At 33.7% G+C, this 16,268-nt stretch overlaps 1 protein-coding gene across 1 annotated transcript; it reads right to left on the bottom strand.

The window, feature by feature from the left end:
- Positions 1-6,800: 6,800 nt before the first annotated feature.
- Positions 6,801-7,748, bottom strand: LOC143643216 (olfactory receptor 8B3-like). The gene has a single exon (XM_077111974.1). The coding sequence runs from the start codon at positions 7,737-7,739 to the stop codon at positions 6,801-6,803; it is 939 nt and encodes a 312-aa protein (XP_076968089.1). The 5' UTR covers positions 7,740-7,748.
- Positions 7,749-16,268: the final 8,520 nt, after the last annotated feature.

Genomic DNA, 16,268 nt, shown 5'->3' with positions numbered 1-16,268 from the left:
GAAAGACAGAAGAAAAAGCCTGAGATGGTATAACTTAGGAATGCTTATGTTCCATCTATTTCCAACACGTTGGGACTTTCCAAAACCATCTAGAACTTTACAACAATTGTTATAAAATTTTAATAAAGTAAAAGCTCTTTTCTTTTATTGCCACGTTTAATGTTCAACCATTTTCACTTTTAATTTAAAATATTACAAAATAACAAAAAAAAAACCCTAATTTGCAGAAACCACATGCAATATTATAGCAGTCACAGTGCAAATAGCTTAGATGCCACTAAAAGACACATCAGCTAGAAACAGGGAGAAGTGCCTGATGGGGGAGACTGAGATTTAGGCTACTGCCTGGAGCAAGGACTATCAAGATCCCCTGCCTGACCCCATCAATAAAAAAGTGAGACTAAAAGTAAAGAATAATTATTAAGAGGGAAACGACAATTAATTTATTAATAAACACAATAGTTTATGCAGAACTCTGTGCAAATAAATTTGTAAGCAAATTTAAAAATTTACTTTTCTTAAAGTTATTAGGAAAATGTGATAATTTATTGGGGAGATACAATTAACAGAAATGATAGAAAACTCAAACAGACTAATTTTCAGGAGAATTCTAGGAAGTCTTCATTCCACGTAGTCCCGATTTGAAAAACAGTTTCAAAATGAAGAAAAACTTCCTATTTTCTTTTATAAAGCAAGATTATCATTGATACATAATTTTGCTAAATTACAATACAAAGGAACAAAACTATGATAAACTATCACTTATGAATATCAATGTAAAACTACTAAATACACTATTAACAAAAAACTTGCACAATAGCAAGAAAATAATATAACATGACTAAGTGGGATTCATTCAAAGAATGCAAGGTCCCTTCCATATTAGGAAAATTATTAGCATACGTTATATTAAAAGATCTATGTAAAGTCATAGCTAACTTCAGATGTTGAAACAGCTTTTGAGAAAATTCAAACCCATTCTTGATTTAAAACAAAACATACTGAAGAAAACAAAAATTGATGGAACAAATGAACATTTTCTTAATATGTTAAAATAAGCACATCCATCCTAAAGACACTATCTTACTTAAGATAAATAGATAAAAAATATAAATATCTCTCAATGACATGAAAGATAGATGGACAGGCAGTTGGGTAGATACATAGATAAATGGATGGATAGCTAGACACACAGACAGATAGATAATGGATAAATGATATAAAAGGAAGAAGTGGAAATGTTTCTTAAACTAGCAATCCAATTTGCATATGTAGAAAGAATGATGAAAAAAAAAGAAGTGTCTCAGTAATAATTATTTCAGGCCAGAATCATCAGTGGATGCTAAAAGTTAGGGAACAAAAGATGATGAAAAACAGGATATTTGTCTACCCTCAAATGTATCCCCACAGATAATTTAAATTACAAATGTAAAAATAGTAACTTTATGATGCAAATATTCTTAAAGTGATCGTGATGATTAATATACATCTATGTGATGATATTTTGAGACATTGTACACCATGTATGGGTTATATCTGTGTAAAAGTTTGTCAATACAAATATTTTTTTAAATAGTAGTTTTAAGGTGGAGATTCTAGAGCATCCAACCTTAACCAAGTGTTAAATGTTAACTTTATCAACACTGATACATGTTATGAACTAAGAAAAAGACAACCTCATTTTCTTGATATTCTTGTCCAAAATTGTACACTGAAATTAATTTTGAGAGATATTTCACCAGTATCCTTGAAACAGTGAATGTCATCCAAGACAGAGAAAATGGATAGCTGTCCCAAATTGTAGAAAAGTAAAAAGGCACAACAAGTAAATGCATTGTGTAATCCTGGATTGTCTATGGATAAAAAAAAAAAGAAGGGGAGGATATAATTGAAACAATTTTTTTTAATTTTGAATAAGATCTGAATATAAAGCAACATAAATTTTCTGGTTTTGTAAATGGTAGTATGGTTATGAAAGGAAATTGGAGAAGAGCATAGAGGAATTCTGTAAATTATTTTTGCAACATTTTTACTAAATAAAAAGTTAAAAATAAAAGTAAATTTTTAAGGCAGGCAATGGTGGCCCAGTGGCAAAGTTCTCACCTGTCATGCTGGAGACACAGGTTCAATTCTTGGTGCCTGTCCATGTAAAAATAAAAAAATAAAAATTGAAATTGTATTATTTTGGTGACATATTGGACTGCCAAAAGAAACAAACAAATTATTGTCTTATAGTTATTTATATTTTAATCATTATTATTTTTAATAATAAATATTTTATTATTGTTATTGAAACAGGATAATCCAATCCAATAACTATTTCTTGTCCACTCAGAATGACTGACATTCTAAATATATATAGCAGGGAAAGCATTGATGAAATAAAGGAACAACAGTCTCTACCCTAAAAATGTTTATTGTCTTTAGTGAGATAACATCTAAGTAAGTTCACAACTACTTCTAAGAACAAAGTTCATTATCATTAATATACACCTAGTCATTTCATGATAAACCTCATTAATAAGTCAATCAATGACTAAAATGCTTTATCTAACTTAATGTTCAGTGTTTTCCTTTAATTAGCAAATAATAAAATGCACACTAAGACTACAGGGTCTTTTGTAGAATATTTAGTGTAATTTTATATGGTAACGATTGCAATGTTTATAATTTATTCCATCCTCAACTTTTATTATAAACCTGAGATACAGGTCATTTCTCCTGAGATAATCATTTTTATCCCTCTAATCATCCATTGTGTATGCAGTGAACTGTGGAGAAATAAGTCTCCCCCTCGCTACTAAATGCACTGGGAGGTTGGAGGGTATCAGAAATTAGTGGTATATGGTACAGTTTGGCCATCTTCAAATTGGAGCAAGAACAGTCAAAATAACAAAGGAGGGATTTTAAGATAAATGGAAAAAAGGGAAAGATCTAGTGATATGAATCTATCATGTTCATGTTGCATGCACAGAATTTAATGAAAGCATATCATAGAATCCTGCTGCCAGTGCCTGTTATGATGTGTTATTTGGTGTTCACATATCCAGATCAGCAGGATGCATATTTACTTTACTCCAGATGATATGGACTTCACCACATCTGTCCAGATTTGAAACAGAGCACTGTGGCTCTGCTCTATCTACAGAGGATACCAAATAACACATACTTCCATTTACATTTATACAGACACTTTTAGACCATAGGTAAATCATTTTATCTTCTATTTGCAAAAGAAGATTACAAATAAAGGAAAAAACAAAAACCAAAAAGAAAGTTCCAGGAAGTGATGGGAGATAGAAAATGGGTAGTTAAGACTGCAACACACTGGTTTCCTGCTTGGAATGACTGGAATGTTTGGTAATGGTTGGTAGTAATGGTAGCACAGCATTCTGAATGCCAATAATCATAGTGAAATTTATATCTGAATATGATTAACAGGGGAAATGTCATATTGCATATATGGCAACAGAATAAAACTTGAAAAAAATCTATGGAGCCACCCTACATAAGCAGTGAATCATGTATTAAACCATGGTTTTTAATTAATATTAAAAGAACAAAAATGTGCTATTAATTGTAACACATGTTAATCACTGATGCAAGGTGTTGGTGTCAGGTGGTATGGGAATCCTGCATTTTATGCATGATTGTTCTATAAGCCCATAAATTCTCTATTTAAAAACAAAACAAACAAAATGAGATCATTTCATACCCACTAGAATGGCCTCTATTAAAACAAAAACAAACTACAAAGTGCTGGAGAGGATGTGGAAAAATAGGAACATTCATTGATTGCTAGTGGGCGTGTAAAATGGTATGGCTGCTGTGGAAACCTGTTTGGCAGTTTCTCAAAATGCTAAGTATATGTCACGGTCAGCTTCATGTGCCAACTTGGCCAAGTTGTGGTACCTGTTTTTCTGGTTGGGCAAGTGCTGGCCTGTCTGTTGCAATGAGGACATTTCATAGAATTAGATCAAGATCACGTCAGCTGCATCCACAGCTGATTCCATTTGTAATCAACCAAGGGGAGTGTCTTCTGTAATGAGTGATGCTCAATCTAATCACTGGAAGCCTTTTAAGGAGGATTCAGAAGAGACAGGCTCTCTTCCTGCTTCGCTCCTGTGGAGTTCATCCAGACGCTCCATCAGAATCGTCGGCTTCACCACCTGCCCTGCAGATTTTGGACTCTGCGTTCCCATGGTCACATGAGACACTTTTATAAATTTTATATTTGCAAGTGTTCCCTGTTGATTCTGTTTCTCTAGAGAACCTTAACTAATACAGTATAGAGTTACCAAGTGATCCAGCAATCGCACTATGAGGTATAAACCTAGAAGAACTGAGAACAAGGTTTCAAACAGATATTTTCACATTGACGGTCTTAGCAGCATTAGTCACAATTGCCAAAAGAAGGAAGCAACCCAAGTGTCCTTCAGTTGAAGAATCGATGAAGAAATGTGGGATAATATTCAGTCAAAAAATGGAAAGAAGTCCTGATATATGCCTCAATATGGATGTATTTTGAGGACATTATATTGAGTCAAATAAACTAGCTACAAAAGGGTAAATATTTTATGATCTCAGTCATATGAGCTATTTGTTGTAACTACATTCATACAGTCATAATCTAGAATACTAATTACCAGGGGATAAACTGAGGTTAGAGCATTAGGATTTGATGCTTCATTTAAATTTACAGAATTTCTACTTAGGCTGATGGTAAAGGTTTGGAAATGGATGGTGGTGATGGCAGCACATTATTGTGAGGGTAATTAACATCAGTGAAATAAATATATATATGATTATGGTTAAAGGTAAAAATTTAGGTTACATATATTACTAGAACAAAAATTAAAAGAAAAACCTTAGGCCAGTATGACAGAGTCAACACTTTTGTAGATGATGAACTATAGTTAATAAGTATAAATATATTCTTTCATGAATTATAACAAGTGTATGACAGTAAGACACGGTGTTAATAATAGGGTGGTATATAGGTGTTACTAAAAGGGTGGAAAAAATATACCTAATGTTAACTATGGATGATAGCTAATAGTACTATTTTAATAATTTTTCATCAATTGTAACAAAGGTAACTACTGTTACAAATACAGGACAATTATGAAAAATGATAACATCATCAATTATATGTTCCACGCCAATGCCTGGGGTTGGTGGTGGTGTGGTCTATGGGAATCCTGTTTTGTGCATGACTGTTCTGTAAATTCATAACTTTTCTAATAAATTTTTTTAATAAAAAGAAGAAATTAGTTGTCCCTGGGTCCAACATCCCTATGATTTAAGATTTGCTTTACTTCAAATATCCAGAAACATTATACTTCCCATAAAGATCATATGACCCCCATAATATGCCTTGAAGCTAACATAACAGGTAGGGAAAATATGGTTATAACATTTCATTTTCCCATCAATTTATATTCTACATTCTAACTTGAGTTATATTTACCACCCACTATTTTATATCTTTATCTTCTTCTACGTGATTCCCCCAACCTTTGATCAGAGTTTTTACTCTTTCATTTCTCTAAACATGACTATAATACACAGACACTGTTGTTCATCAAAATTCCAAAGATAGTGGAAGATAGGACAGCTCACTAGGATACAGGATACACACTCAGGTTAAATGAAGATACAAAACCCACATTGACCGTCCCCACCCAGAGACCTCTTGTAATTGACCGTGTGTCTCTTTGGTCCTGGCCCAATAACATATTGTTAGTCTCTTGTCTCTCCCAGTCACATAATCTCTGAAATACAAGCATCAGCAAATATTCAAAATTAGTTTTATTTTATTTTACAGAATAAGTAGTTTTGTATATAAACCAATCTAAATTATAGTAACCTTAAAAACCTCATTATTCTCACAAAAGGAACCTTCAGGGGTTTCATAAACAAAAATAACAAACCCCCCTGATAAAAATACATGTCTTCTCCTGGAACAAAATAGAGTCAATTTCAAAATAGAAATGTTTCTTCAAATTCCCTATATGTTGAAACAAATATAATAGAATAAAATAGAAGCAAAATACACTAAAAAGAGCAATAGACTTGAATTCAGGATACTAGAGATTACTCTAGACTTTTTCATTGAGTAGCTGTGTGATATGAACTAAATCATTAACTTCTCTGGGTTTCACTTTTCTCATCCAAGCAGTAAAAATAAATCATTCATCAACCATCTGTTACTTATTTCTCTGAGTGTTAAAAAAAAACAAACTCTTTGAAAAGAAGCATAATTCATTGTATTACATATTCAAAGGGTATTATTCTTGATAGTCTTTATGGAAACTTTTATTTGTGTGAAACACTGTCTTTGCAAGGAGACATAATTCTGCTTAGTGGAGAAAAGAAAGCAGGAGTGAAAACATTGTGTGACTGATGCTTGCAGTTGGAGCATTACCACTGGCAGACCAGGGCATAACATCCTCCAGTAACAAAATACTACACCCTAATGTTATTTTATCCAATCACTGAAAAATCATTCATCTTATTCCAGGAGAAAGAAAATATTCAAACTGATAATGAAAAAATAAATATAATAAATCCCTTCCTTAATGCATTCTCAAAAAGGAAAAAAAAAGAGTGAGAACAAAAAATATGTAAATGGTGAGGAAAAGCAAAGGACATTTTCTCATAAAAGTGGAAAGAAATTCTTGAGAGAAGGCTCAAATTTCTTGTACCACAATGTAGAATAAGAAAACTGCCACCAAATATGTTGTAACTAAGTATATCAAATACCTTTGCCCTGAAATTATCTGCACAGGAGATCCTTTTTACGATGGAAACATTCTCCTACTCAGGGTTTTTCTCAGGGCAAATATAACATCCTTATTCCTTAAACTGTAGACTAAGGGGTTCATCATGGGAACCACATTGGTGTAAAAGACAGAAGAGAATTTTCCCCCATTCAGAGGCCCAGTAGAAGATGGCTGGAGATACATGAATGACAATGATCCAAAGAACAGAGAAACAGCTATTACGTGGGAACTGCAGGTTCTGAAGGCTTTGAACCTGCCCTCAGTGGAATTGATGTGGAGGACGCTACAGAGAATAAAACCATAAGAGATAAAGATGGTGAGACTGGGCACGATGAGGTTGATGCCTGACACAATGATCACCATCAGCTCATTGACATAGGTGCTTGTGCAGGAGAGCTGGAGCACAGGAAGGATGTCACAGAAATAATGATTGATGGTGTTGGCATCACAGAAGGTCAGTCTCAGCATGCAGCCAGTGTGGGCCATGGCACTAGAAAATGCCATCAAGTATGAACCAAAGATAAGCCTGGAGCACACTTTAGGGGACATGGCCATGTTATACAAGAGTGGATTACAGATGGCCACATAGCGATCATAAGCCATTGATGTCAGCACGTAGCACTCAGAGATGGCAAGAATGCAGAAGAAGAAGAACTGAGTCATGCAACCCTGGTAGGAGATAATATTCTTCTTCGATAGGAAATTCATTAGCATTTTGGGTGTGAAAACAGATGGATAACATAGGTCTATGAAGGACAAGTTAAAGAGGAAAAAGTACATGGGGGTGTGAAGGTGGGAATTCAGCCCAATTAGAGTTAACAAACCAAGGTTTCCCAGGATGGTGAACACATATGTTGCTAGAAAGAGGAAGAACAATGGGAGTTGGAGATCTAGACGCTCTGTTAATCCCAACAGTATGAACTCAGTCACAAAGGAGATGTTTCCAGTAGCCATTCTTCTATGGGGGATCTGTAGGGACAGGAGGAAAACCTCACATTAGAGGGCAACCCAGATTACCCATTCTATCTCCTTCTACAGTCTATACTGTAGAAGGGAGTATAAATCATAAATTATAGCATTTCATTTTCCCATCAATTTATATTCTACATTCTAACTTGAGTTTTATTTACCACCCACTATTTTATATCTTTATCTTCTTCTACCTGATTCCCCCAACCTTTGACCAGAGCTTTTCCTCTTTCATTTCTCCAAACATGAGTATAATATACAGATACTGTTGTTCATCAAAATTCCAAAGATAGTGGAAGATAAGACAGCTCACTAGGATACAGGATACACACTCAGATTTAAATGAAGATACAAAACCCACATTGACCGTTCCCAATGGGAGTGTTGGGAGTATCTTAACATGAGTCTGACTTTACCCCTGATACTAAGTGACAGAAATTTCCCATTATTATTGTATTTACACTGAAATATAGTAACAAGCACAAAGAACTTACCCCACAGAGTGATGGTCAGTGCTACCTTATGAAAACATGATGGGAAAAACTAAGGCAGAAAGGAGGAGAAAAATGAACCAGGACAGAATCATCTCTTCTCACCTCATTTGTTCACCTAAGCCCACCACTCGCCAATAAAATTGGAAGGAGAAGCACTAGGATATTCATGCGCATTAGACCCTCCTGGTATCAGAACCAGGAAAAATGTTTCAGCACCCAAACTAAGGAACCGGACTCTAAGAGAGGTTCTGTATCTTCTCTAAGTCACAAAATAGAAACCATAAATCTACAAGTGCAAGAGTTCCCTCCATGGAAAGACAACTTACACACTGAGATATGAGAACCCAGAGGCCTCTAATATCTTGGAACATTCTCTGCTGTTCCTCAAAAAGATTCTTCTTTCATTTTCACCCGAGTGTCAGGACTGCATAAAATGGGGAAAAGAGCAACATATCTTAATCCCTGGACTTCCATCTCAAAATAAGATGACATAATATGAATAAAATTCAGAAACACACCCTCCTTGTCTTCCATGATTCCTGACCTGTTATTCTGCTCTGTGGTCCTGAAGAGCCGATTTGAAGCTCTGAGACGGGATCTTTTGATTCTAAGAAGATGCAAGTCAGAAAATTTGCAATAAACCTTGGAAATTATTTTCAGCTATTTCTCATAATAACTTTGAGTTCTCTAAGCAGCACATAAAAAGAAATGTTCTCTTTAATATTATCGCATTTCACACAGGATAAGCCCAGAAAATTTGATGGGGTTCAGTGATAGAATGTACTTGGTTATAAACAAGTGAAAATCTTGCTCAATCTCTTCCCTAGGGAACAGAATCTGCATGCAGTAGGAGAAGATGATTATATTTAAACCCTGGGTGATATTCTGTCTTTAGTTCTTTAGGGACTCAGTATTTTCCTCAAATTTTCACTTCTCTTTAGGGATTATAAAATGACACTTTACATCCACACCATCTTGTCTCTGTGGGGAAATCTTTTAAACTGTTTCTTTCCATTGTTTTTACTATAGAGATAATTGTGTAAATCTGCAAATATGTTAAAAATCTTTGGGTTAGTTATATTAAAAAGTGGGGATTGTTAGTATATTAATTGTATTCCCAGTGAAACTAAATTAAAAGAATAGTAACATTTTTAGGGTGGGCAATGATAGCTCAGTGGCAGAATTCTTGCCTACTATGTTGAAGACCAGGATTCGATTCCTGGAGCCTGCCCAGGCAAAAAAAAAAAAAAAAAAGAATAGTAACATTTTCATAAAAAGATGAAATAAACAATTAAATTATTTTGAAGTCAGAAAAATTGTAAATGCCACAAATGAAAATATTTGTAATATTAATAGTAGCTTATAGAGAAATTTATGTCTGCTTAGTGCCTATATTGGAAAAGAAGAGGTCTCAAATCACAAACTTAAGCTTTTATCTTATGAAACTGCGTGTTAAACTCAGAAGAATAGTGAAATAATAAAGATGAGGGCACAAAGCAATAAAATAGGAAACACAAAAACATTACATAAAATTCATTAATGTAAAAGCAGTGTCTTTAGGTAAATGAAAGTGATAATCCTCTAGCCATACTGATTAGATTAAATAAAAGACACAAATTATCAATATCAGCACTATCAGAGGACATTGCTTCTGATATCACACATTAAAGAAAAGTGAATATTATGAATAAATTTATGCAAATAATCCTGTCAACAAATGAAATGGATAAATTCTTAAAAAGACACAAACTGCAAAACTTATTTAGTAGTAAACTGGTAACAAGGAAGTCCATATATCTATTAAAGAAACGGAATACTCACTTAAAAATCCTCTACAAAGAAAAGTTAAGGCCCAGAGAATAATGCTATTGGCAAAGGATTGAGAACAGTCAAATCAATTCTGTAAAAGAATAACATTGGAAGACCCACACTATGTTGTTTTAAGCCTTACTATAGTTTTACAATAATCAAGAGAGTGTGATACTATCAAAGCATAGACAGATTTATAGGGCAGATTATGGGGTCCAGAAGTTAACCCATATATATATAGAGAGATACTCATTTAATTTTTTTGGCAATGTTAATTGAAATTTTATTTTTGTTCTCTAATAAGTTAGAGATTTTGAAGAACGGAAAAATCTAAGGCATATAATTTACTTTTTTAAAAAAAAAGTTTAATAGTTTCTGAAAGTTTTAAGATATGAGGTAATTGAGAGAAAGGAAAGTAGATGAAAGGATTGCAAATGAGCATACTTTATTGGCTGAGCTCCCAGGCAGAGCTCGCAGAACCCAAAAGGGGATGAGGTGAGTTCACATCTGGGCTTTGGTGAGTGCAGTTTTTTAGGACAGGGGTCAGGTGATGACATGAAAGGGGCGGCACATTAAACAAAGGATTATTATGCTAGCAGGTTGAGCAGCGGGTGGTTAGATGTCTGTGAATAGATGTTTGTTGTGCAAGAACCTTGACTGTAATGGTTCACCTCTGGTCCTGGAGTGACTTCATGATTCCAGGCATAGAGCCCTCCCTTATTCCCCCGACCTAACAGTTTCATTTAAATTAAACTCTATTTGGAATGAGGTGGTATTTTTGACATTCTTAATTAGATCAATTTCGTACTAGACAACAAGGACTATATTGCTTTTTTTTGTTTTCTTTTTTAATTAAAATAAAAAAGCAATACACTTAGAACCATAAAAAGTGAGAATCTTAGTTTAACAATAGGCGTATTTAAATAAAGCATCCATACAATCATTACAAAGCCTGCGTTTGCACAGCAAGTTTCATAAACCAATCCAAAACTGAGGCAACAAGGAAAAAAATCTACATATTCAGATAGCAAAGTTCTTAAATTCTAAGGGTTAAACACAAACTTAGATACCATTTGCCCAGCCTGTCAAAACTGTGATTGTTCTCAAAATATCAAGTCAAAAGTCCTTACAAATATCTGCATTGCTATGGTAATGACTGATGTTACTAAACATTTTCTTATTTCAGAAAAATATGAAGATAAAAATATTTCAACAATTAATGCATGCAAATCCTAACCACACAAAATGGATATCTTAGTTAGCTTACCTAAAGGCAAATTAAAAATATATATATATCTAAGTAATCATTGTAAAGCCTGTCCATACAATATGTTTCATAAATCAATTTAAAATTAAAGCAAAGAAGGAAAAAAATCTATAAATACAAGTATCAGAGTTACTCGAATTTTAAATATTAAAGTCATCTTAAATATCCTTTAACTGTCAAAACTGTGTACATTCATAAAATATCAAGTAAAAGGTTATTACAAATCTCAACTTTTCTATAGTAATGAGCTATGTTACTAAACAGTTTCAAATTTTTGATTTCAGGAATTTATTTTACCTAATATTACTATAACTGCCTATAGTTTTCTTAAAACCATTTTTTTAGTTGTAATATATAACATATATATACAAAGAAAGGAAAGAAAAAAGCAATAACTTTCAAAGCATACTTCAACAAGCAGCTACAAGAAGTTCCCAGAGTTTGTCATGGGCCACAAGGTACTCATCTTAAATTTTTCCTTCTAGCTGCTCCAAAACACTGGCACCTTTATCAGAGTTGTAATAATGGAAACACACAGTATCTGTCCTCTTGTATTTGTCTTATTTCACTCGGTATTATGTCCTCAAGATTCATCCATGTTGTCATATGTTTCAGGATATCATTTTGTCTAAATGCTGCATAATATTCCATCATATGTATATACCACATTTTGTTAATCCACTTGTCTGCTGCTTGGCACCTGTATTGTTTTCATCTCTTGGCAATTGCTAATAGTGCCAGTATGAACATCAGTGTGCAAATGTCTAGTCATGTCACTGCCCTCAACTCTTCTGGATATATACCGAGTACTGGTATTGCTGGGTTATGGGGCAACTCCACAATTAGTTTTCTGAGGAACTGCCAAACTGATTTCCACACAGCTGAACCATTTTATATTCCCACCAACAATGAATAAGTGTTCCAATTTCTCCACAACCTCTGCAACATTTATAGTTTCTTGCTTAATAGCAGCCATTCTTATAGGTGCAAGGTGATATCTCATTGTTGTTTTCATTTACATTTCTCTTATAGCCAATGAAGATGAGCAGCTCTTTATGTGCTTTTTAGCCATCTGTATTTGCTCTTCAGAAAAGTTCCTATTCATTTCCCCTGTCCATTTTATAATTGGGTTGTTTGTACTTTTGTTGGTGAGCTGTATAATTTCTTTATGTAAAGAAGATATCAAACATTTATTTGATATTTGGAAAATATCCAAATATTTTCTACCATTGAGTTGGCTGCCTCTTAAACTTTTTAACAAGATCCTCTGAGGCACAGAAAGAAGCTCTTGATCTTAAGAACTTCTCATCTGACTATTTTTCTTTCACAGCTGGTGTTTTAGGTATAAATTTAAGAAACTACTTCCTATTACTAAATCTTGAAGATGTTTCCCTATATTTTTTTCAAGAAGTTTTATGGTACTGGGTCTTACATTTAAGTCTTTGGTCCATTTTGAATTAATTTTTGTATAAGCTGTGTGCCAGTTTGAAAGGATTTACTTACCCTAGAAAAACCATATTTTGATCCTAATCAATCTTGTGGGAACAACCATTTCTTTTAATCCCTATTCAGTATGATAGATTGGAAACTTGATTAGGTTAACTCTGTGGAGATGCAACTTGACCAATTGTGGGTATTAAACTTGAATAGATGGAGACATGTCTCTACCCATTCTATATGGGTCTTGATTAGTTTTCTGGAATCCTATAAAAAAGTATTTTGGAGAAGCCTTCAGAGCACTACAGAACCATGAAGCAGAGAGCCCACCAGCCAATGACTTTGGGGTATAAAGAAGGAAAATGCCTCCCGTGGAGCTTCATGAAGCAAGAGGCCTGGAGAGAAAGCCAGCAGATGCCACCATGTTTACCCTGTGCCCTTCCAGCTAAGAGAGAAATGTGAATGCCATTGGCCTTCTTGAACCAAGGCATCTTTCCCGGGATGCCTTAGATTGGATATTTCTATAGGCTTGTTTTAATTGGGACATTTTCTTGGTCTTAGAACTGTAAATTAGCAACTTGTTAAGTTCTCTTTTTTTAAACCATTCTGTTTCTGGTATGTTGCATTCTGGCAGCTAGCAAACTAGAACAGGGTATAAGGTAGGAATCCTCTTTCATTCTGCTGACTTTTGAAATTCAGTTCTCCTATGACTATTTATTGAAAAGACCATTCTGTCCCAATTCAGTGGATTTGCAGCCCTTATTATAGATCAAATGCCCATAAATTTGGGGTCAATTTCTAAACTCTCAATTCTATTCCATAACCAATCCTTCCATCTTTGTGCCAGTATTATGCTGTTTTGACCACTTTAGCTTTACAGTAAGTTTTAAAGTCAAGAAGTGATAAACCTTCCAGTTCACTCTTCTTTTTTAGGCTATCTTTAGATATTCGAGGTTTCTTCCATATTAATTTAATACCCATTTCTTTACAAGTCTTCAAAGTAGGTTTTTGGGATTTTTTGTTGGTATTGCATTGAATTTGTAGATCAGTTTGGGGGGAATTGACATCTTGACAATATTCAACTTTCTTATCCATGAGCATGGGATATCTTTCCATCTATTTAAGTCATTTTATACATTTTATTACATTTATTACATTTTTTGTAATTTCCTGTGTATAAGTCCCTGGCATCCCAGGTTGAACTTATTCCTAATATCTAATTCTTCTGGTCACTATTCTGAATGGAATTTTTCCTTGGTTGTCACCTCAGAAAGTTCATTGCTGTGTACAGAAACTTTACTGATTTTTGTATATTAATCTTGTATCTTGCCACTTTTCTGAGTTTGCTTAACTCAAGTAGTTTTACTATAGATTTCTCAGGGTTTTTCAAGTATAGGATCATGTCATCTGCAAATTATGAAAGCTTTCCTTTTTCCCTTCCTATTTGGATGCTTTTTATTTTTTCTCCTAATTGCTCCAGCTAGTACTTCTAATACAATGTTGAATAACAGTGGTGGCAAAGAGAATCCTTGTCTCATATCCGATCTCAAGAAGAATGCTTTCAATTTCTCACCATTAAGTATGATTCTGGCTATGGGTTTTCTTACATGCCTTTGATGATATTGAGAAAGCTTCCTTTGATGCCTAACATTTGAAGTGTTTTTATCAGGAAAGGATGTTGGTTTTGTTGAATGCTTTTTCAGCATCAGTTGATATGATCATGTGATTTTTCCCTTTTGATTTGTTAAAGTGCTGTATTATGTTGACTGATTTTCTTATGTTGAACCACCCTTGCATTCCTGGTATGAATCCCACTTGATCATGATGTATAATTCTTTTAATGTGGCATTGGATGTGATTTTCTAGTATTTTGTTAAGACTTTTTACAACTATGTTCATTAGGGAAATTGGTCTGCAGTTTTCTTTTCTTGTATTGTTTTTATCTGATTTTAGTATTAGAATATTGTTAGCTTAATAAAATGAATTAGGTAGCATTCCTTTTTCTTCAGTTTTTTGGAAGAGTTTGAGCAGGATTGGTGTCAGTTCTTTTTGAAATGTTCAATAAAATTATCCTGTGAAGGTATCAGGTCCTGGGCTTTTTTTTTGTGGAAAGATTTTTGATTACTGATTAGATCACTTTGCTTGTGATTGGTTTGTTGAAATCTTTTATTTCTTCTTGTGTCAGTATAGGTGATTTGTATGTTTCTAGGAATTTGTCTATTTCATCTAAGTTATCTAGTTTGTCAGCATAGTTCATAATGTTCTCTTATGAGTTTTAAAATTTCTTCATGATCTGTGGTAATTGATGAGTTTCATTTACTAACATTCAAAGTTGCTAATGTAAAAACAGTTTTTAATTCTACCATCTTGTCCTTTACTTTTTATTTGTCAGATCTATATTATTTTAGAAGTATATTATTTTACTTTTCTCTTTTCCTTTAAATTACCTTTACTCATGCTGTAAAATTCTATGCCCTCCTCCAAACTTCCCTCTCCTGTCTTCTTTTATCAGCTGACAGGGCTCCCTTTAGTATTTCTTGTAGGGCTGGTCTCTTGTTGACTAATTCTCTCAATCTTTCTTTATCTTTGAAGATTTAACCTCTCCCTCAATTTTGAAGGATAACTTAGGTGGATAAAAAATTCGTGATTGAAAGCCTTTATCATTCAGGATCTTAAAAATATTGTACCACTGCCTTCTTGCTTCCATAGTGCCTGTTGAGTAATCTAAAGTCGGTCGTATGTGTTTTCCCTTGTATGTAGTAGATTGCGGACTTTCAGTTTCTCTTCAACACCTGACCATCTAATTAGTATGTGTCTTAGAGTGAGCTTGTTCAGATTTATTCTATTTGGAGGTTGCTGGGCCTCTTTGATTTGCATATCCATTTCTTATAAGTATTGGGAACCCTAATAAATTTTCTCCAACTATATCTTTGTGTTGGTTTGAAATGATGTATGTTCACTAGAAAAACCATGTTTTAATCCTAATCTCATTTTGTAAAGGCAGCCATTTCTTCTAATCCCTACTCACTATTGTATGTTTGAAACTGTAAATTTAATACTCCTGAATTGTTTATGTGAAAGTGTTTAAAATGAGAAATTTTAGGTTATATAGATGTTACCAGAATAAAAAAATTAAAATCATAAAACTGTAAATCACAGTGAACCCCAATACAAAATATGTACTATAGTTAATAGTATAATTTAAAAAATATTGTTTTGTCAATTGTAACAAAGGTACCATACTATGCAAAGTGTCATTTATAGTGAAAATTGTATATGTGTGTGTCTGTGGGGGGTCATAAGGGAACTACAATCATTGCATGATTTTTCTGTAAGCCTAAACCTTCTCTAACAATTTATAAATGAATAAAAAATGTACACATATAGATTAAATCTATAAGACATTTAGAAAACAACAGAAGGGAGTTCTGGGAAGATGGAAGAATAGGATAGGTAAAGTTCACCCCAGCTCGAAGGAACAGCTAGAGTAGAGACAGAAAAGTGACT

This window comes from Tamandua tetradactyla, chromosome 8, assembly GCF_023851605.1.
Source record: "Tamandua tetradactyla isolate mTamTet1 chromosome 8, mTamTet1.pri, whole genome shotgun sequence".
Lineage (NCBI taxonomy): Eukaryota > Metazoa > Chordata > Mammalia > Pilosa > Myrmecophagidae > Tamandua > Tamandua tetradactyla.
This window is presented reverse-complemented; position numbering and strand designations above follow the sequence as displayed.

What these genes read in the sequence shown, in the direction of transcription:
- LOC143643216 (XM_077111974.1), bottom strand. Translation starts at nt 7,739, where the DNA reads ATGGCTACTGGAAACATCTCCTTTGTGACTGAGTTCATACTGTTGGGA.